The sequence below is a fragment of the Choloepus didactylus genome, chromosome 17 (assembly GCF_015220235.1).
Source record: "Choloepus didactylus isolate mChoDid1 chromosome 17, mChoDid1.pri, whole genome shotgun sequence".
Classification (NCBI taxonomy): domain Eukaryota; kingdom Metazoa; phylum Chordata; class Mammalia; order Pilosa; family Megalonychidae; genus Choloepus; species Choloepus didactylus.
This window is the reverse complement of record NC_051323.1, coordinates 46,037,899-46,061,607: the sequence shown is the minus strand read 5'-3', so window position 1 is coordinate 46,061,607 and position 23,709 is coordinate 46,037,899. Positions and strand designations below refer to the sequence as shown.

General features: G+C 43.0%; 1 protein-coding gene across 5 annotated transcripts in view; it reads left to right on the top strand.

Annotated features, from left to right (window-relative positions):
- Positions 1 to 23,709, top strand: part of PRKCE (protein kinase C epsilon) — a 517,101-nt gene that overhangs the window by 167,326 nt on the left and 326,066 nt on the right. For all 5 annotated transcript variants that reach the window (XM_037807299.1, XM_037807298.1, XM_037807301.1 and 2 more), the window contains one exon: positions 14,515 to 14,578. In XM_037807299.1, the coding sequence (XP_037663227.1) occupies positions 14,515 to 14,578 (64 nt within the window). The remainder of the gene's footprint in view (positions 1 to 14,514; positions 14,579 to 23,709) is intronic.

Below are 23,709 nucleotides of genomic sequence, written 5' to 3'. Positions count from 1 at the left end.
ACCACCAAATTCAGATCTGAAACTTGGACCTTTCCCCTGGACTTCTGATTCACATATCCAATTGCCCTTGGTGGTCTCCTGTGTAGCCTGTCTGAACCCAGCTCCTGAAGCCCACCCCAGCTGTTCTGCTCACAGTCTTATGCTCAGCAAAGGGCAAGTCCCCATTTTGCTCAGGTTCAGAATCTCCTTGTCATCCTTGAGTCCTTTCTTCTTCTTACCCCTCCTCCCATCTATTAGCAAATCCTGTTAGATCTACCTTCAAACCATATCTGGAATCTGACCACTTCCCATCCCTTCCACTGCTAACACACCATCTGAGCCACCATTGTCTCCTGCCGGGATTACTGCAATAGCCTCCTAAGTGGCCTCCCAGCCTCCCCACTTGTGCCTATTGCTTATTCTCCACACAGCAGCCAGAGCAAGCCTTCTAAAGTGGAAGTCTGAGCATGTCACTGCTCTGCGCAAGCCTTCCTCTGGCTCCCCAGAGCCAAGGACCTTACCATGCTTTCAGGCCCCTGTGTCTCCTGGCTGCCTGTGACCTCTCTGACCTCATCTCCTACTGCCCTTCCCTCACTCTGTTCCGGTCATGCCATCTCCTCCTTCCAGCAAAGGCCGAGTCCTCTTCCCACCTCAGAGCACTTGTACTTGCTGTTCCCTCTACCTGCTTTGCTCTTCCCCCTGATGTCTTCAGTGCTGGCTCCTTCATATACGAGGAATGCCTTCCTGGAGGACTTATTTAAATTAGCATACACTCACCAAACCTAAATTTTGAAACCTACCTTTTTGCAAGTATGGCATGAAATACTTGAAAGCCAACAGAAGGTTAACACATTAGAAAAGACCCATTAACTAAAACTAGGTTCTGGTTACTTCTACTTTGGGCAATAAGCAAAGCACTGACAATTATAAAGTGTGATGGTTAAGTTCATATATCCACTTGGCTAGGTTATGGTGTCCAGTTGTTTGATCAAGTAAGTACTGGCCTGATTGTTACTGTGAGGGTTTTTCATGGATTTAAATCATTAGTCAGTTGGTTGCACTAGGGCTGATGACATCTACAATCAACAAAGGAGACTCCCTTCTCCAATGAGAGAAGTCTCATCCAAAAGTTGAAGGCCTTGAAGGGAGAACTGATGACTTCAGCAGTTACAAACAAGAATTTCTATCTCTCAGCCAGCCAACTTCTTCTCTTAGGGAATTCATCAAAAACTTCATCAGAGTTCCCAGATTGTGGCCTGCCCTATGGAATTTGGACTTGCCTATCCCCATGGTCACATAGGGCAATTCCTATAATAAATCTCATAATGTTTATACACACACACACACACACACACACACACACACACACACATATCCTGTTGGTTCTGTTTCTCTGGAGAACCCTAAGACATAAGGGTAGACTTGAAAGTTTCAAACTTAGTTTCCTTTGATGTCTTTGAAAGGCTGAGAACTTTTTTTGGGCTTGGGTAGTGGTTGACTTTTTTCTATTTATTTTGAGTCCCATATCCTTAATTAATTAATATTGTAAATGGACCTAAACTTTTCTTACAAACTGTATGTGGGTTCATAGACTCCCTCCCATGTGGTCTATAATGCATCATACATGTGATATAACTCATAACTTTTTTCTTTCCTTGTCTAAAATATCATATGGAAATCTATATCCAGGATGGAATAGTCACAAATTACGGAAGTATTCTGAGATTCATAGCTTGAATGGAGAATTTTCAGATCCCCTTTGCTGTGTGCTTCAGGAAGTATCTCTCCTTCCATATCAGATGCTAGTGTGGTCTCTGGCACGTGTCCAGGTGCATTAGCCTATACATTTAAAAAGACCCTGGACTTCATTAGGTTGTAGAAAGTGAGCACTGAACATGTAAGGAGAGTTGTCCGTTTTCAGAGAACAGACTGTCCCTACTTTCAATTATAATTTGTCCCTGAAAACTTACATTCATTTATTTACAGAAAAGAAAATCCATTGAACATTCAAGCATGGCCATTGGATTACATGTGAAGGCAGGCACCATCTCAGAGCCTGCCTTAACACATTAGGAAAGACCTATTTGCACCAAACATCTCATTGACATCTTCAACTTTTTGATACAAGATCTAAAAAAAAATTTTAATCTTCTTTTATTTGAAAATTAAACAAAATTAACTGAGGTCTCCAATAGAGTGAAATTTCACTTACTTTGATGTGCCTAATAAATTCCAATTTTCTCTACATTGCATATGTTTGAGACCTGTGTTTGGTTTTCCTAGTTATCAGTGTTTTCATGTTTCATTTTTCCTCAGTTTTATAGAACACTGAAGACAAATGGGAGAATATATCCAGAAGCATTCCTGTAGGGACAAGGATGGTGACACTGAGTGATGAGGTGATGGGCTTTGGATGCTCATATCATAGCAGAAGTATTTGCTCATCCCCAGGTCAATAGTCTCTCTGATGTTATGTATGTTTGTTATGTAAAAGGTAGTTTGGAGGTCATAGTGCAAAAGGTATAAAAATGTGATTTGCATCATCCACCAGAACAGAAGATCACTGTTATAAAGAGGAGGAGATTTGGTCAAAGCAGAGGATTATAAATCTAATGTGTTCTATTTGGTTACGCTATTGAAGCTTTTCCTTAATATGTTTAAACTTTATCAAATTAAGGGAAAAGTCTGACCACTTATTCATAGTTGGTGATTGGGATTGAGCTGTACTGTTACCTTTGGACCAGAAAATTACACTTTAAAAGAAAAAAATCATATATATATATATAACATCTCATTTTAAACTTGCCACTTAAAAAGCCCAGGAGGAATCCTGTTTATTTTCACTGTGGGTATTTTGCTCAGGTACCTGGATAGATCACATAACCTCCTTGTGCCTGAGTTTACTTACTTGTAAAGGAGAGGATTGAGCTACATAATGTTCTTAAAACAACAAGTTTGTTGATTTATTTTCTTACTACAAAAGCTATAGTAGAAAGTAGAAGAAGAATAGAAAGTTTAGAAATTTTACATATGCACAAAGGGAAAAAAATCACGTATGATTATATTTCCCTATAGATAACCTTTTCCGTCTTTGTATATGTACCCTCCCCTATTTAATTTTTACAAAATTAATTTTATAAAATTGAACCATAGAATATATATTCCTTTGTAACCTGATTTTTTCCCACTTAATGCCGTATGGTGAATATCTTTACATGTCATTAAATGTTCTACAAGATTATTTTTCATGGCAGCCTGGTATCTAATGTTTGAATATGCCATAATCTATTTATACAATTTGCTATTACCGTAAAATTAGTTTCTAATTTTACATCCTTAAAGATACTATAATGATTATCCTTGTATTTAATTTTTTTTGTTCATGCTTGATGTGGGATAAATTCCCAGAAGTGGAATTGCTAGGTCAAAGAATTTTTGTCATATAATTCCAAAATGCTCTCTACCAATTTTGATGCTAGTTTACACTTCTACAGCAGTGGTAGCTATGTCTTTTTCTCCTACTATTCACCAGCACTGGACGGTACCATTTAAGACATGTCTTTAGAATTTCCATTCAAGGTGATTTTTGGAGCAAATGTATTTATTTCTTTGCCCTCCAATACCCCATCTAAGCATTAAAAAGGGGAAAAGGGGGGAAGGGGGTTAAAAATCTGCAACAAACCAGTGAGCAGAGAGAGAGGCCACCACCAAATATTTCCATGAATTTCAGGGAGATGAAAGTAGAAGGCAGAGTAGCAACTGATGGAGCAGAGCAGAGTTGCTGAGGAAACCACGGCCCAAAATATGTGCAGAGAGTGCTGGGGTCTTCAAAGGGCCAGCTGCTCTGCAGAACCCTAAAGGAGCTCCAGGTTTAGAGACTGTGGTTACCCCAAAGGGCAGGAATGAGATGAGCTACTGAAAACAGGGTGACTATTTGCAGGTCAATATGTGAAACCCTATATTCCTGACTTACTGCCAAAGGATTTGGAGCCAGCCTGTCACTCTCAGGGTGAAAAATTGGAGGGTTCTCTTTAAAAGAAATTGTATAATGGTTTGGGGAAATAGCATTAGCTCTTCAGAGGAAACCATTCCTCTTGCAGAGGTCCCCTGATATAATGGAATGCTCCCACAGTCTATCCCTGAGGCAAGTCAGGCTGGAACTTCAGAAATATTAGAGGAAATATTGCATCCACAGAATAAATCAAAAGGATGCAATGAAAAAGGAGCCATAAGAAAATAGGAAGGCACTCCTGAAAATTCAACATATTATTATCAGAAGTAAAATCTCAGTGGAAGGGTTGTAAGATAAGGTCAAGTAAATCTCCTAGGATATGGATTAAAAAGATAAAAGAAATGGGAGCAACTGGTAAGAGACATAGGGATCAGCCTTACTGGTCCAATATCTGAAGAATAGGAGTTTAAGAAAGAGAGAAAATGGAGAAGAGGGCAGAATTAAAAACAAAAACAAACAGAAGAGTATCTCCTACAAACTCAGTTTCATTCCACACAATGAATCAAAAAAGGCACCCTGAGACATATCATTTTGAAATTTCAGAACTCTGAAGATAAAAAGAAGATCCTAAAATTTCTGGAAAGTGAAAACGGAACTAAACAAAAGTTACCTACCTAGCCACAGTAATCAGGCTGACATCAGACTCCATTGGCAATATTTATGCTAGAAGAAAGTTTTGATAGATGATATTTTGACCCAAAATTCTATATCCAACCAAACTGTCAGTCATGCCTGAGGACAGGCATGCAATGTTTTAGAAATCTGGCTTTCCAAACACTCTTAATATTTTATTCAGAATGTGCTTTACTAGCAGAAACATGGCAATAACCCAGAACAAGGAAGATGTGGATTCCAGTGGCAGTGGCTGCACCCAGCAGAGCCGTGAGGGAAGTCCCAGGCCCACAAGGGTCGTGCATGAGACCAGAGGACAGGCGGTCCAGATTAGGACTGGGTGGGGGGAGGTTGCAGAGGGTGGGAAGCCCTGGGAAAACTTGAATATCTGAGAAAGGCAATTGGTAGAGTGAAAAAAAGGAAGAATCCATTTGAATTCAATGCTAGGAGTATTCCCCATCTAGTGGCGCATGGGGTATCAGATTTTAGAACCAACGTATAGACGAAACATGGACCTTAACTATGGTTAGAGAACAGTGCTACCTTGGGAGTCTAGCAGTAAGTAAAGACAAAAATGTTAGAAGTGGGGGAGTGTTACGGTTTGCTAATGCTGCCAGAATGCAAAATAACAGAAATGGATTGGCTTTTCTAAAGTGGGTTTATTTGGTTACACAGTTACTGTCTTAAGGCCATAAAGTGTCCAAGCTAAGGCGTCAGCAATAGAATACCTTCACAGAAGAATGGCCAATGACTTCTGGAACACCTCTGTTGTCTGGGAAGGCACATGGCTGGCATCTTCTTCCTTGGCTCCCAGGTTGTGTTTCAAAATGACTTTCTCCCAGGATGTTTTTCTCTAGGCATCTGGGGGTATTCTGTTAAGTTTCTCTGGAGCAAACGCTGTTGTAGCAAAAGTCTGCTTTCAAAGGCCATCTTCAAAATGTGTCCCTTAGCTGCAGTTCCTCTTCAAAATGTCACTTTCAGTTGCTCTGAGGTCCCCCTGTTTGTAACTCCTTTTATAGGACTCCAGTGAACAAATCAAGACCCACCTTGAATGGGCAGGGCCACATTTCCATGGAAACATTCAATCAAGAGGTCACACTCTAATCAAAGGTGTCACTCACAGTTGGGTGGGTCACATCTCCATGGAAACACTCAATCAGAAGGTTCCAACCAAATCAACACTAATATGTCTGCCCCCACAAGATCGCATTCAAGAATATGGCTTTTTCTGGGGGACATAAAATATGCAAACCAGCACAGGGACTGAAATGGGTGGGCTGGGAACTGAGAGGGCTGGGAGCATTGATGTCCTCTTGTGGCAAAGTGGAGGGTTGAGGGATATTGTCTATAATGATGGAACAAGAAATGGACATTTTAGATCATGTTTGCAGTTGTAGAGAAGAACAGAGAAGGAACTGAAAATTGTGATACATACTTTTTTGTGGAGGGGCGAAGTGGAGTGAAGTGGTAAGTGAACTAAATCCTCATGTTTCATAGCAACAAGGTGTGAGTAGATGTCTAAAAGGAGAAATTGGGAAATTGAGGTAGAAGTAGTTTATTTAGGGACATGGCAACCACCAGAAAAACCTAAAAGGATTAAACTTGGTTCCCTCTGGGGAGTGATGGGGCAAAGGACCGTTGCTTCTCATCATAAGCTTGCCTGTAATGTGTGATATTTTCAAACTGAACACTTCACGATACTTAGTTTTGGTTGTATTTTAATAAGCAAACACAGAAATATGTAATCCAAAAGAAATTTTGGCTAATTTGATAAGCCAAAGAAAAGAAGAAAGACCTTACCCATGCTTTCATTTCTATTTCTTTGCTTATTTGAACTAAATGTTCTAAGTTGCTTGTGACTTTGAAATTTCAGGCTTCTGTGATTCTTATAAAGCTGTTATTTTCCCCACAGGACATGGTTCCAATTATATGATGAAAAGCAATGGCAAACAGGACTTGATATACAGAAAATCATGATCCAGAAGTGGTTCCCTGAGGACATGTATTCTGAAGTCAGTCTCTTTTGCCTTGTATCTGTGGTGCATTGTTGGAGCCTCCAGCTCTTGCTGTGGTCTGGTTTAAGGATGGGGTCCCTTGAACTATGAACTCTGCGTTGCTTCCTGTGACCTGTCCAGGAGTGATGCAAAAGCAAAGTTCAACCGGTTTCGAGGGGCATTTATTTAAGGTGTGTCCGGTACCCAAAGCAAGCTGCACTCTGGGGGATTGGAGGTTAGCAATAGCCTGTGAACTAAAAGGGACATTTCGGTTTTCTTTTAAAAAAAAAAGAGGTATTGCTTTAAATTTTGTAGCAAGTAAACTCAAGAACACAGTTTTTAAAAAATCAAATGGTTTAAAAGTCATTTAGAGAAAAGTAAGCCCCATTTCTTGATCGCTGGTCCCCCAATCCTGAAGCTTCTATTCCTTGAGTCAACCCGTTTCCTGTTTCCTAAGGCTCCTTCTAGAGATCAACTATGCACAATAAGTATGTGCATGTGCGCACACCCACATCCTCACCCATTTTAAACACAAAGCAGCATGATAAGCATACTGCACCGTGCTTTTCCCACCAACTTAATATATCCTGGAGATAGTTCCATGTCGTTCAGTACATTTAGATCGCTTGCATTCATTTTTAGGGTTGCATAGGGATCTTTATTTAAGCAGTCCCTCTTCATGGATGTTTAGGTCATTAAAAGACCTTTTGGAGCATTTGGTCTAATTATCTTGTTTTATGTATGAGGGAATTGAGACCTACAAACACAGACAGTTTTAAATAATTGAATAGGCACTTGAACCTACATTTTGGGTATGCTTTTCTTACTATTATTGTATTTTGATCTCAGAAGACAGAAGAAGGCGGCTCAGCTGTGTGCCTGTGAGTGTGTTTTACACATGTGGGTGTATGTGTGAATCTGTGTGCCTACACTGGTAGGTGTACATTATGTTGTGTGACAGTGTGCTCTTGAAAAATTCTGAATGAATGCTTTTCTTTTAAAAAAGTGGGATATGAAATTTTAAATGCTCTGAGGGTAGGAGGATGGTTTGTTATTTAAAGACAACTTGTGGAGGAATCTTTATGTGAAATGAAGACTTCTTTTTAAAAACTGCTTTATTGAGCTATCATTTACATAGAATAAAGGGCACCCGTTTTAAGTGTGCAATTTGATGCATTTTGACTAATGTATGCATTTGTATAGCCAACACCACAGTCAAGAAACAGAAACTTTACATCATTCCACAAAGTTGCCTTGTGCCCCTTTATAGTCACTCCCCACGTCCACCCCAAGTAGACCATGGATATGCTTGTTGTCGCTATAGAGTAGCTTTGCCTTGCCTACAATATCATATAAGTACAATCATACAGTATGTACTCTTTTGTGTGTGGCTTCTTTTGCACAATGTGTATGCCATTGCTTATATCACCAGTTCATTCCTTTTCATTGCTGAGTAAAATTTCTTTATGTGGCTGCAGCATGGTTTATTGATTCACCTGTTTTTGGACATTTGGGTTTTTTCCAATTTCTGTCTGTTATGAAAATAGCTGCCATGGACGCTTCTGTACAGACCACTGGCTTCTTTTATGAAATCAGTCATCTCCATAATTCAGTTGTGCAGATCCAGCTTTTCACATAGTGAAGGAGTTTGAAGTAAGGTCATTCATTCATTGAGCTGACATGTACAAATATATATAAAATGCCTTCAATGTGCTGGTGGTATAACAGAGGAGATGACAGACAGGGTCCTTCTCTGCAGGGATTTATACTAAAGCCCATGCAATGTTGGCACAACAATCTTTCCCTGGCCTTAATTTATGAAAGTAAATGCTATTGTAAGCCTGTTAACAGGGTGGAAATCTTCAAATAGTTGATTACATATGCATTCTCTGCTTTTCAGCTAGCCAGTGAACTCTATCAGTAGGGCTAGTGGCAAACTCTTCTCCAAATGAAGAGTGTTTAATAAGTCGCTAACTTCAAAACCAGTTCCCATCAGCAGCTCAGGAGTTAGCCTATGTTGGCATCTCAGCATTTTGTGCTTTCCAGAAGCAGAACTAGGTGGGCCCCTGCTGTGTGAGTGCCCCCTGTTCTAATTCACCTCGTCCTTCCTGGGTGCCTTTGGAGACACCCATAGGGTGCCCATGCTGCCTCCTGGGGAAAAGGGCCCATGATAAAGAGGGTGTGGGAATTGGGCAGTGGGTCCTCTGCTTTGAGAAAGAACCCCTGAGTCTTCTACCTTGATGATTTCCCCTCCATGTCCCCCTCCCTGTCTACCCCACCCTCATTCAAGAAAATGGATAGGAAACCGAGAGTCAAGTTATCCAAGACTTAATTGGTGGAACACACACACTTGAAGCCTCTCTTCCTCCTTCTCATCCTTTCTGGACTAGTGAACTTTTTCTGACCCCTACTCTACCTTTTGCCTCTTCCCAAGCCCTAGCACCCAACAACAGATGGAAATAGAAGTGAAACTCACATGTGGGCATGTGTGACCTTTCCAGACTGTTCTATGGACAGGTTAGATTAGCGGTATCAGATGAACGTTGAGCCTATGGTTAGGAGGAAGCTTGACCTTGAATTTCTGACCTCCCTTCCCTCGATCCTGACCACCCCCAAAACAAATGCATGCAGACACCTGGATCATTGAGAGCTGACAGTAACACAAACCAGCAATACACGACCAGATTGCCCAGTGGCTCATCGTTGGTGCGTTGCTTCTAATTTTGTTTCCTGGTCATCAGAGTTCTCACTAGAAAGGTGAAATGTGGTGGAAAGAACATTGGACTCCAAGTCAGGAGTTGAGGGTGTGAGTTCTGATTCTGCCACTTACCTTGGGGTGGATGTGCAGAGACTGCCACATGAATGGTGCCCCCTGGAGTTGTGTAGTATTGTGTGCCTTCACTAGCACACGTGATACCTTGGCACTTACCCTCCTTAACCTCATACATGAAAGGAACTAATAATACTGGTACCACACTGGTTAATTGTGAAGGATAAATGAAGGAATGTTGGTGAAGGGCTTGGTAATGATCCAGCACTACCCACCCCCACCCCCCCACCCCCAAAAAAAAAGTTTTCACAGATTGCTTGTTCATAGGCTTCTGTGGCTTACACTCTTTCCCCATGGCTGTACTCTCAACTCAGATGACTTGAGCTCAGGCTTCTACCCAGACCTTCCCCAAGAGCTCTGTGGGGAGACAAAGGTGTTTGAGATATGGCTTTGCCTTCAAATGTCTGGCTGGGGAAGGTAGTCAGTTATACCTGAAAAGGAGGAGGAGCCCGCACAGGTGAGTGCATGGCAGGTAGAGGAAGGAGAACTCACTTTGGACTGGGTTCTCAGAGAGAGCTTCACGGGCTAGGTGGGAGTCCCATCAGTCTTGTGAGCTTCATCCAAGACATCTCTTTTGTGTTGTCCAGGCAGACATGGGAGGGATCCTGGCTTAAAGTCCTCTAAGCCCCAGTGTTTCCATCTGAAGAGAAAGGAATATTCCTGGGCTCTCAGGAGATTAAACAAGCCCATGTAGGGGAAGACTCAGTGTCGTGTCCAGGGCATAGCTGATGCTCAGAAGATGTGTGATCACCTCCCCTTCCCCTTCTCTCATGAGCACTAGATGATGCTCTATGGCCAATGGGGTACCTTACCTGTCCTTGGGTATCCCCCCAACTGCCTGGGGCAGTTCTCTTACCTTGGGATACATAGTTCTTTAACTGATGTCCACTGCACTGTAAAGCCATTAGGTATCCTGGAATAACAGAATAACATCAACTGTAGGCACAAGAATCCCTTTTCTGGTTGGAGGAACCTTGGTATGGTGGAAAGAACATTTGACTAAGAAGGAAGAGACCTGAAGACTTGACCTTTCAATGATAATACCACCAATAATTACTGAGGATTTTGTTCCAGGCACCATATTCAGCATGACAGATTATCTCCTTTATCCTCACAACAGCCCAAATGATGCAGGGCGTGTTATATTAGCTCCATTTCCCAGACCAAGCAATCCGAGGCTTAGGGAAGGTAGTTGTTTGTTTCAGGTCTCATAGCCAGGAAGTAAGAGCTGAGAGCAACTCAGTCCTGTTCAACTCAGAGACCTCACTCTTCACCACCACGCCCTGAGCATCTCCTGAGTGGTAGGTGCTGTACATATGTGTCTCATGTAATTTTCACAACAACCCACTTCACAGATGAAGAAACCAAGGCTGAGGCTCAGAGGGGTTAAATAATGGCCTGAGGTCACTCAGCCAGTAAATGGCAAAACTGAGAATTCAGCCTGGTCTGACTCCCACTGTTCTACTGCTGCCTTGCTTCCAGCTTCAGCTGGAGGGGAGGTCAAAGGCACTGTAGCTGGAAAGAATCACAGTCAAAGAAAATAGACCTGGTAGCTGGGAAGAAGTGCCAATGAAGGAAAGATGTTCAAGGAGATTTGATAAATTGGGTTACATCTGGGAAAATTGGGAGGAGCTTGGAGAGCAGGAGGAGAAGTTCCGAGCTAACCCTGGGAATGGTTGGGAGCCGGTAGGAGGCCTGCTTTTATATGGTCCCGGCTGCCTGGAGGAGGTGGTGACTGAGCCTACAGGGCTGGGCATCTATGTCGGCTTCATTATCCAAGTCATGTAATCGTGAGCAGAATTTGTGATTAAATTGATTTGGCCCTGAAGTTGCCCCACGTTCCCCACCATCACCTCCCAGTTATTGCCATGGAAGTGGCACCACCCTTGTTGGGTCCTCGCAGCCTCCTCACTTGGCTGCCTGGGGCTGGGCCGGAGCTCTGTGGCCTTCTGCCCACTCTGCAGAGCCCTTTGTTGCTTCTGGCATGTTTAATAGCTTAATTTCTATTTTTCGGTTTGGAAATTCCATTCCCCAGCAGTGAGGCAGCGGTGGGTGCTAAAATGGTTTCTGATTGCTATCTTGAATGTTAATATCCTAATACATTTTATCATCAATGACCTGTCCTCCCTGCCACGAGTTCTCACTCCCCTTCTGCAGAGATAGGCACGCCGCCTGCCTCCGAGCGGCCTTGCAGCCCAGCTCATTCCTTTGCTGTCTTCCTCCCTGCTTTTCACAGATAGCATTGTACTTTGCCAATGAAGTCCACAGCCGTGGGAAATCTTTGACTTGGAGGATATGAGAAAGTGTTTCATTTTGCCGGCGGGGTTTAATAGGGATGATCTAATCTCTAAAAGACATCCATTATTTAAATTCTTTGGGACAAGAGGGCCCCTGATATTTTTTGAACTTTGGCAGGGACAGAATTCTGGTTTGGCCCTGTTTGGTTTGGTAGAGCCAGCTGATTGTTGGTTTTCCTGTTTTGTAATTCTGTGTAGGGTTGGTGTTATACTTGTGGCCGGGGTCAGTACTAATGGTCAGGGTTCTGAGAGCATATTCTTTACTGGGAAGCGTAAAGCCACGGACTCTTGGGGGCAGAAGGGACCACAAGAGTCATCTAGTGGAATCACCCATTGGCTATCTGGGTCCCGTCTAGATCCCAAACTCCAGGAGTTGTAAGAGCTCCGAGCCGGGTCAGGGGAGCCGTCCCTGCAAGTACCTGAGGAGCACTGCGGGCCGCCAACTCGCGCCTCCTGCCCTTCGGGCCTGAAATAGCACCAGGGACCACCCAGTGAGCCACTGAAGACCCCTGTTGATGAAAATGAAATTTTGAGGGAAACCTGAAGTACTTCTCAGGGCTGAGTGTGGAAATAGAGCGGGGTTCATGAGTGGCCCTGGCAACCTGGGCTGTATGAAGAGTGAGATGTGGGGCGAGGGGACCTGGAGAACATCAGGTTGAGTTTCTTTGCCTCCTAGGGTGTCTGCGGTGCGGTCCCCTCTTCTCATGTCATTTTAGTACAGATCAGACACCTGCCTTCCTTTCCTGGGTTGGGGGCTTGGAATGGTGACTCAGCTCTGGGAGTTCACAGCATGGAGCTTTCTCTTGCCTCCACTCATGTGGGTGTTGACTGAGTAAGACAGTGAGCGAAGCTGTAAGGACTCAAATATAGTTACTGAACTCAGTCTAGCAGGGAAGATAGATATATGGATGATGGATTACTGTTTAAGAGGAGCCGTGATGAAGATATTTTGGCATACTGTGGGAACACAGATGAGGGGGTATTTACTTCTGATTGGGCATATCTGGATAGGCTTCCGAAAGGAGGTGATAATTGACCTCGACCTTGAAGGAGGAGCAGGTGTTCAACAGGCTGACCTTTCCTAAGTATGACTTAGTAAATGTGTGCCTGCTCTTTGCTGGGGATCTGGAATTTAAAAAGGAATAGTGGTTTCTGCCCTCAAGGAATTCACAGCTTTTTGGGGAGACAAGCCTGGCACTTAAGAGCCAATTAAAGTTCTGCATAGACAGATGGGATTGTGGAGGTGGGATAGGCTGCCTGAGGTACTTCATGATCCAGGGTTTCTGGAGTTACTACTGTTTCTCATGGAGAACACAGTTTCTGTAAGGGTAGTTCAGACCTTGCAAATTGTCCTAACTAGACTGTTCTCCTGTCAGACGGATTTTATCCGTCTGATTCTCAGTAGTAGAAATAGCTGGATTTGGAGGTAGGGGGATATCCCAGCTGCTCTAACAAATACCAGACGATGGGTCGGCTTAACAGCAGGAATTTATTGCCTCATGGTTTTGGAGGCTGGAAGGCTTACTCCCACCCGGGGTTGGTAGTGTTCTGGCTGGCCAGTGATCCTTGGGTTCCTTGGCTTTCCCATCACATGGCGATGTCCTTGCCTTTCTCTTCTGGGTTCCATTGACTTCCTGCTTTCTGCTCCTTCCCATGGCTTTCTCATTTATAAAGTCTCCAGCAGTAGGATTAAGACTCATCCTGATTCAGTTGGCCACTTCTTAACTAAAAATAACACCATCAAAGGGTCCTATATTCAATGGGTTCATACTCACAGGAATGGGATTAAGTTAAGAACATGTTTTTGGTGCTTTTTTCTGGGATACATAATTTTCCCTACTCCAAAAGGGAAAAAGTTAAAGTGGGGGGAGAATGTTGGTTGTAAGGACTAACCTGTATTGACTCTCTCTTTACAACCCTGGCAGAATCTGGGGTTTACAAAGCAAATGTGTAGCCAACATGCAACCTGAGCATGGGTTCTCTCAATCCCATACTCACACCATGCACATCCCAAGCCTTTGCTTATGTGGTGTCTTCCGCCTTGGGTGCCTTCCCTTTCTTGCCTCCATGAAGTCTTCCTAGACTGCTCTTCCACACTGATTTCAGTCTTGTCACACACTTTATCAGTTATTCTCTGTACTCATCATTAAGCCGGGTTGGTGCTATTCTCTAGTTTTAACTCCCCAATGAAATTGTAAACACCTTGAGGGCAGGAATAGCATCTTTTGCATCTCTTATTTCCCCTGTGAGATGGTTTGCATAGTACTAAGAACATGAGTTTCTTTAAACAGTCTCTGCACAGAATCTTAGCCTGTAACTTTGAGCACAGTGTCCTTAGCTGTTTCTCAACCTGTGTATTACTGACATTTTGGGCTGGATAATTCTTTGTCATGCAGCACTGCCCCATGTACTGTAGGATGTTTAGCAGCATCCCTGACATCTACCTACTAGATGCCAGTAGCAACCCCCAGCCCCGATTGTGATAATCAAAAATGTCTCCAAACACTGCCAAATGTCCCCTGGGAAGCAAAATTGCCCCCAGCTGGAACCACTGGGCTTGTGTTACCTATTGAGTATGCACAAGAACTCCTGGTACAGCATCAGCACAAAGTAGGCATTTGTGAACTCTGATTCTTCCTTCCTAAATCACCTAGCACTTGACACATTGTTGGTTGGTGAACTGAATGGAGCTGTGGCTATGTTTTAGCAGTTTGGGGTGGAAATGTCTTGGAAATCTCAGGTTGCCCACACAATGCACTAACAGAGTCACTGTCATTTTCTTAATTGCAGATTGATCTGGAGCCAGAAGGAAGAGTGTACGTGATCATCGATCTCTCGGGGTCATCAGGTGAAGGTAGGAGAGCGTGACCTCTCATCCTTGCTCTCTGATGTTGAGGACTCTCCCCTCCTTCCTTGACTGGGACATATTACAGTCACATTTAATTAATTGGCACAGTTGAAAGGAAAAGGTTATTTTGAAAATCCTTATGCCTGTGTACCAAAAGGGACTAGCCATCTGTTAGCTTTGGTGGAACAGAGGGAAGATTTTGACTTACCAAGTGAGGCCAATAAAACAAGTGTTTCTTGCATGCTGGTGTGCAAAGCAGGCATCCGTGAAGTGGCAACGTCTCTGCAGAGTGGGGTGTGTATGCATGTATGGGGAAGGAAGTAAAACCAGTTGGTCTAACGTATTCAGAAATGAAACAAATAAGGTATCATATTTCATAGTTTTATTTCCTTAGAGCTTTTATAGAAGTGCTACTTCTTTCACCAGTATTTTCCCAAGCAAAAGCCCTGCTTTTAAAGAGGAATATGGGGTGAGGGAGAATCTGCTCTCCAGGGCTGATTAGACAGGGAGAGATTTTCTCTAATGGTTGGATTTTCCTTCTTTCTTCCTCTTAATACCCTCTTCTTTCAACCCTTTCTTTGCTCATGTAATACCTCTCAGGGGTTCACAGTGTGGTGAAGACTGAGCCAACGGGGTTGAAGAGAAAGCCAGAAAATAAATCTTTGTCCAAACTGGAAGAAGTTGTTGATGGCAGACTCAGGCTCTAGGGGAATTTGGGAATTCTCACTGAAATTTTGTTCTCAGGACCATCTTTCTTCTTCTCCTCCTATCTCTGTGGGCAGAGGAACAGAAGAGTTGGCTTTAATGTCACAGTGGGGAGTTCAGAAGACTACAGCTGATTCCTCTTACAGTGAGAAAAAACAGGGTTTGGTGGCTATGCCCTGAGGGGAAAGATGGGCACTGGGCTCCCTCAGGTCTCCTAACTGGAAGGCTTGGGCCTTTCTCAACACCTACCCAGAGTACTGGGGACACAGGTGTGAAGTCACAACCCCGCATGATCTCCTCCAGTTTAGTGATGAAGCTCTCTAGTGTAAGGTTGAATGGGGGGAGGAGAGACTATGTAAGCAAATTCAAAGGAGCTGGCCAAATGATGCCACTTGCAGGCAGTGTCTGATGATTTTCATTTGGCTAATTCATCACCCAATTTCAATATGTATTCAAAATAATTAAATAATTGTGCATCTGTGGGCATGGAGATCATAATGGAAATCAATCCTCTCTTCACAGATCTCAATTATCTGGAATAGGTTCAAACCTTTTAACATCTTTCCCAAATTGGTCTTTTACATTTTTTTAATTCCTTTATCAAGTACCCTTTGGCTTTTCCAACCTTCCTTCTCTGGTCTCAGCTCCGAACAGCCTAGAATAGAATCTGTATTGAGGATGTAACAATATTAAGTATGGAATATATAAGACCCACAAAAGGGGCTAAAGGATAGTAAAATGAGCACTATTATACCTACAACCTTAGAAATAAGGCTACCAGTTTCTTTTAACATAGCATCTGATCCCCAATTCATCAGACTTTTGTTTCAGTGGCCTCATGATTATAGACCCTGAAGAAACTCTGATGGGTGAAATCAGTCCTCTTTATTCCTTACATACTCTATGTGCAATAGGCTACTCAACTAAAAATGTATTTCCCGGGCCAGGAAGCTTGGCTATGAAGGGAGGCTTGGATTGTGTTTTTTTTTTTTTTTTTCCTTTGTAAAGATTAACAACTTGCAAAATTATAGAAGGCATTTTTTTTTTTTTTTAACATTAGAGGGAAAGGAGATGGACAAATGAATGAATAAATAAATCAGAAGTGATTGATTTTTTTCTTCTTGCTTCTATGGCTTATTGCATGTGAATGGCCAAAGCAATTTTCACTGGGCTAAACTCTTAGTTTATTTTTTTTTAATCTCTTTCATCTAAAGAAAATAGAGTTTACTTCAGAAATGCTGACACATGCCAGAATCTCTAAAGTGCTAGCATGTGTGTCTCTAAAGGAAAGAATAAATTTTGCTGCTCTTTTTTTTTCTTGCTTTCCTGGGCTTGGGATGCTTGCTTTGGGTGGTGGAAAGGACTTTCTGAGAAGCTGAGCTTGTTGTGTTCTGTTTGTGTTCTACACATCTGTTCTCCTAGTCTCCTGCAGGGCCTGTGAGGACCTCTCGTCTGGCAGTGGTTTTGCTTTTGGGAGGGTCAGGAGGGTGAAGAGGGAAGCTGGAGAATGAGCCCCAGCCTGCATTTGTTAGCTAGTCCAGTGCAAGACTCGGTAGGCACGGACACCCTGTTGGACTTACAGATCCTTGTGTAAGTCCCTTTCTTTAGTGAAAAGACCTAACTCTGTACTCTGCAAAATGGTGAAAAGAGAATTGAAATGAGGCATAACTGAAGTTTTCACAACTGTATTATTGTTCCATCAGGCATCCTTTCAGCTCCCTTATGTGTCTTGAATGCTCCAGGCCCCGTCAATGGCTAAAAAAATATATTCATAGAGATTGTACAAACTTTACAGCATGTGAAAATGTCACAGAGTTCAGAGACAGGTCTGGTGGTAAGACTGTGTGAGTGACACTCCTTTCTTCTAGGCTGTGCTTGCTGATGCACTGTAGAAAGCTTGGATGTTTACATCTGCTAGAGCTTGAGCTAATGTGATTTCTGTCTAATAAAATTCTACCACTTGCATGTCCTGTTAAGTTCACCATAATGGGATTTGACCAGTGTGTGCTTTAGTTAAACCAGCAACCCAACCCCAAGTGTAAGGGGTCAGGCTGGGTGACAGTTAAGGCCATTTCTGGTTGTGTACTATTATCCCTTCATATAATTTAAATAGACATCTGTCAGAGCCCAAGGTTGAGGGCTGGCTGATATCTACAGCAGGTAGATGGGGTTGGAGGAAAGGGACTCTTGTGTGACAGGTGCAGTTGTAGGCACTTCACCTACATTATCCCAAGTAGCAAACCTATTTAGAATGCGAATGTGTGGACCTCCCATCTCAGGTGCTTCTTAGTCTCTGACTTTTATCTGACATAATAAGGACATGGCTTCTGGGTGTGTGTTCACTAGGGACTCACCACGTATTAAATCAAAGCACAATTAGCCTAGATAACAGAAGTGTGAACAGAATGTAATTCTCAAATGTGCAAACTATTGTTTCCTGCTGTACACATTAGTATTTCTTTCTTTGTTACCATGTAATTTATATATTATGTCTTATTCTTTATAATTATATGGCAAGGGACCATTATTTGTTGGCTTATAGATGAGGGATGTTCAGGGCCTGACCCGAGGATTTCTAGGCTCTTCTTCCCTTCCTTCCAACCAGGTGTAAGTGTTCACCTGAGAAGGTTTTTTAGAATCTAAGCCAACAACAGAAATAACAAGAAATAGGCCTCATTGGTACGTTTAGTATCACCAAACTCTTTCTGCAATGGAAATACAAAAGATACAAAGTAACATGGATGGTTTTGCAACACATACATCACACATAATGCAGTTAAATCAAGTATGGTGTGATTGTGTGTTGTGGAAACAAAAGAAAAGGAGCAGGATCCACTCTCTATCTGTCTGCAACCTCCTGCCTCCCTATTACTGACAGCGTTCAGCCTCCTCCTGGGACTGGCAGCAGACAGAGAGGAAAGAGCACAGCCTTAGGAATCCGTCAGACCTGGATCAAAATCCTGACTTCAGTGCTTACTAGCTTAGACCGTCAGATTGCTCAACCATAAAATGGGGATAATAGTATTTATGATACAGGGTTGCTGTAAGAACAGCACCTCGGTATAGTGCCCTGGTGTTTAGGAGATGCTCAATAAATATTCTAGGGTGCTGGAGACCTTAGAAGTCTCCAGTACAGAAAGGTGGGCACAGCTCTACCCAGAACCTGTGAAGAAGCAGCAGGCAGTTTATCCAGGGAAACAGGTTTCTGACTCTAGGGTGTGGCATTTTCAAAAGGGCCAAGAGCAGGGTAAGCTAACAAAGAGGGGACTTAGAAAAAATAATATATCTGTCAGGGAATATGAGACTACTTTCTGCAGAGTTCAGACCCTGCCATAGTTTTGCCCTGCCCCTCTCTCTCTTCCTCCCTCATAACTTTCCCAAGTGAAGTAATTCCCAGAAGGAAAATTCTTTAGCATTCCTTTGTCACTAGTTTGTATCCTGTGGTTCTTAATTTCAGAAAATCCTCGTCAGGGCCTGAGCTTGTCTTATCTCTGCTCACTGCAGACTGAGCACACGTGGCCCCCATGCTTTCACCTGCCCCTGGGTAAAAGTCCTTAATATGTTTGAAGACAGTTATTAAATCTCTCTTCTCCAGGCTGCATACCTCACATCCCTTAACCTTTCCAAAGAGATATTTTAGAAATCTTAACTCATCTTCGCAGTTCTCCTCTGGACTTTTTCCAAGATGCACAGGCAGACATACTTGATCAAACCAGCGTTGCTTGGTTTTGAAATGATAATGTGCACAGAGATTTAGTGTTACCAAGTGCTTGACAGTATTACCTCCGTGTGGGAGCTGGTGACATTGGGGGGTTAAGTGGTGTGCCTAAGACCAAAAGGTTTATTAAGAGGGGCCTTTGGGTCCAGACCCCAGGCTACCTGTCCTGTCCTGTGCTCCAAATCATGGCCCCAATAATGAGTTTACCAGCATGGCAAAGACCTCCCCACTGGCTCTTCTTTAGTTCTTTCCTTCAGAAAGCTTTTTACAGAAGTATAAAGCTTAATTTTTTCTTTTGACTCCAAAGGCAAACCAGAGAGTCCCTTTCACAATAAGCAGATCCCACCTTTACCCTCAAAGAAATGAAAGCATCACTGGTCCCAATACAGGAACAGTGGGATCCCTCTCAGTACTCTGTAATGTGGATCTCTAACCATGTCCTGATCTGCAGCTAGACCAGACTCAAATTCCAGCAGGTTATTAATTTTTCCTGCTGACCTGCCCTTCTTGTTAAAAATATTAGTTCCCTACCCTAAGAGCCATGTGTCCATGGCAAGCATGTAGAGCACTGCCTTCAGGGTTGAAATCTAGGGAGTGGTCTTCTTCTTGAAACTCTGCCTCGGCCGGTGGGCACTACAGCCAGACGACATCTCTTAGATGCTGGAGTCCAGCTGAAGCTTCATTTATAATGATTCTACCTTTTTTCATCTAAATTCTACATCACTTAATCCAATGCCATCTGGTTATCATACAGTTAAAAAGAACCATTCATTCAAATGAACAAGAGTCACTACTGCACTTCAGCAAATGTGCCCAGCTTTGTGCTCATGCTGGGTTTTTGGAATAGAGTGAGGAAGAAAGTGGAAATATACAATATAAAATACAGAATATAAAACATGGCCCTTGCCATCAAGGAACTTGCAATTCAATTAGGAATCCAACTCTTGCAGGATGAAAGCATTAGAGAACAAGGGAGTCATTAAACACTGAGTACATAAATGAGTGTTACCAAGAGTTCGTTAAATGGAAATAAGTTGGGGCTGGACTAATCCAGGAAACCTTTTGGGAAGAGCCAGGGCTTGGGCTAAAAAGGATAAAATAGGTAGACTGGATTAGCTGGGAATAAGTGAGGAGGGTATTCTGAGCAGGAGAAAGTGTGTCATCATTATCAAAGTTGGCTTTGAAGCTCTTTTTTTTTAAAGTGAGGATAAATAGGCATGATAAATTAAATAGATGCTGTTTGTGCTCTCTAGGAGCTTCCAAAAAAAGACAGCCATCAGTGTTGCAGGCAGAGATTTTCATGCTATACAAACAGGAAAATGAAATGCCTTAGAATGATGAAGTTGTACTGGAAGTTGAAGGTAGTTCTTTCTGGGTGTGTCTTCATGGTCAAGTCCTCTTTTCCATCTGGCCCTTAGGAAGGAGTGTTCTGGGTCTAGTTTGGTCAAGTCTGGAATATTGAGTGGGACACATTTTCCTAGTGTTTAGAAAATCAAACCCAGCATCCCTTTGTGGACGTCCCTGCTCACTCTCTTTTCTTCTTTAGCAATCTCATGGCGTCCCAGGGTAAGTCACCCTCTGCATTCTCCTCCTCTCTAGTCTTTCTTACCGAGGTCCCAGCATCAAGCCCAGATACCCCAGCTCTTCCTCTTTTCAGTTCTGTTCTGTCTCTAATAAGAAAGCTTGAGAGGGTAAGGAGAGCCTCCTGTTTCCCAATGGGAGCCAGCATGAGCTCCCAGGGGCTGATCAGCATCCCTCTGTGAAGTGCCTTAGGCAAAGAGATCTGGGTCCTGCTCACCCCACATGCCTGGACATAAGGCTTCAGTACTCCAGTAGCATGTGGATTACAGAAACTGCCTCAGTGTTTGATAAGAGTGGAAATAACAAAATCCAGATGTTCAAAAACATTGATTTTACAATATGCACCCCACATTTGCACTCCTGCCCCGACCCCCCACCAGCATAACTACTTGCTACCACGGGTGCTTGGGCCCAGGGAATGGGCCCCTTAGTCTTAAGAGTTTTGGTTCCATCCTGTGCCCTGATGGAATAAATCTGTTTCCTAGAAGTGACCATATGCACCAGAGGAGACGAGGGGAGTCAGCTTGAAAACAGTGAGCGCCAAGCCCCCGTTGAGGAGTTTATAATGTCACAAAGAGACATTGCTGAAATGCTTGATGAGAATAAGCCAAGAAACCCTCATTTCCTTCCAAATAGTCTCTAGATGCACAGCAGTTCCTCTGAAATGAGTCATCCACAGTTAGCAACACCAAATGCCAGCCATTAGCAGATGAAAAACAGAATTGAATCCCAAGTGTTTGGAGAGTAGAGCTCTTTACCATCACCACTGGAGCCCCCTTCCCCTCCACCATTATGGGAACAGAGATGTGTGTTTTCTATTGACTTCTGTGCCTGTGTTACTAACGAAGTAATTGAAGCAGAAATAGTCATGTTGAAGACAGGGTGGGTTTTTGATAGATCCTTAGTTAAGAAGCGAGCCCCACACTTCCTGGCATGCTCTCTGATGCTTTCTCTGTTGTCTTGCTATATTGTTTCTGTGTCTTATAAAAGAAATGATTGTTTTGGGAAATTCATGTTTGCAGCTCAGATCATACAAAGTGGCTCATAATTTAATCATTTACTGTTGTTGATGTTCTTATGATTTGACTTAAAAGAAAAGGGTATTTCCATTCACCTAACCTAATTTAGAGAGTTGTTTTTCAGGACCAATTACTTTATTCTTTTATCCAGTTGAAATTGGCCAGTGCTGACAGTTTTATTGATTTTCCTTATTACCTAGCTTTGTGGAAAATTCACGTTTTCACAATCCAGTGCTCCACCATCTCTGATCGAGCTGGTAACACTGGAACTTTTATCATCTTCCTTATTATAAACCTTTGGTGTGAGCTTGTGGAGATCTGTGAAGGTGGGTGCATTTACCCACCTGCACACCAGTGAGAATGGATATTTCCGAATCACCTATTCTGCCTCCCTTTCCTCAGTTTCCCTCATTGGAAGCACCATTTCTTTGCTTATCTAATATGTACTAGGCCTTAAGGAGCTAGAGCTAATGAACAAGGTCTCAGCTCTCAGGAAGCTCATGTTTCAATAGAAGGAAATATTCAGTAGAGCAGTAATCACAGTCAGGTATTTTAGCTGTTGGGGAACTGTTGGCAGAAAGGGTGCAGTAAAACCACCAAGAAGGCTCCCTTCCATTTGATGGCTCTCCCAGGAGTAGGCAGTCAGTAAATGACAACCACCAACTCTTCTGTGTGCTCTCATTGTATCTATACGGCAATCCTGAAATCCAGGTATTGACAGTTATTAACAGTTTATCCTCTTCTCTTGGGTTGGGGAAACAGAGCCACAGCCCACTGAAGATCCATCCAAACAGAAGATAGAATAATGGGGACTAGGACTTGATTTTTCAAAATGTTAACTTTTCAGGAATTCGTCTGATTCATGGATTCATTCCTTCATTCAACAAATAGCTATTGAGTTACTGTTATAGGGAGCTACCTGCCAGTCATTCTTTTCAGAGCTCAGGGCACAGAAGCAAACACTGTAAACAGGAATCCCTGCCCGTATGGAGCTTTCATTCATGCTTGTGTGTGCATGGGATGTCAGCAAGGATCCTCACACTGAGAACATTGTCTCTGGGGAAATGTCTACAGTTTTGGTTTTTCTTGCCCATGTAGGTGTGTGAGCTATTTTTAAAGGTACTTAGAAATTTTGAAAAAAAATTAATCTGGTGGAAATGTGACCATCTCATACACACGTGCCATGGCTGGAGGCCTTGACAGGCTCCAGGAAACCCTGTCAGAAAGGAATGACTGATTGAATCCCTAGAACAACTCGTTTAAGGACAGGGAGCACAGTAATAACATTCTGTGCTCACTTTTCGCTATATAGACACCCCTCGATACAATGGGATATGTTGATATTAAGGTTTCTGTCCGATTGTTGTTGAAGACTTGGTGCTCCCGATGTGCGAGACAGGAGGCCCGGGTAGTCCTGAGATGAGGCTGATGAATGACACACGAGAGCCTTAATTCTAGGGAGCCATTTGCTCAGCCTGCCCAGCCCTGCTGTGCCGAGAGGCTCATGTTTCACTGGATGGACTGTCCCACTGTGGTGTTTTAGGGTCTCATTGCTGTTTGTCCCAAACTTGGCCATTCCCACAGACCGACTGGCTTCACTGACTTTGATACCTTCTCCCCAGCTAAGCAGGGCAAGCTTGCTGCCAGTCTCTTAGACCTACTCCCCAGACACTCAGGTTTGCCTCTGTCTTGGCATTGCAAATAATGATGAGATTTAGTTCACATGGAGGGATGTTCTCTGCATTCAGAGCCCATGGCTTCTACTATCTAGATAGGCGTGAATTCTTTGGGGAGTGGTAGAAAGAGTGAACTCAGGGTAGGTTAAGTTCACTTTCAGGTGTATCTATTTGTTATTGGGTCTAGGAGTTTGTAGATGTCTGTATGTTAGTTTTGCTCCACAATTAGTTAATCAATTGATTTACTGATTCATTCACCAAACATATACTGAAAGTCTATTACATGTGCTAAGAGCTGGAGAAACAAAGATAAAAAAGACATAGGCCCTGCCTTCTAGGTGTTCCCAAGCTTGGTGATATCCAACAACTAGTCATTTACTCTCCCTGGGCCTTGGTGGCCTCTTCTGGACAAGGGGCAGGGGGTGGGACTAAGGGCCC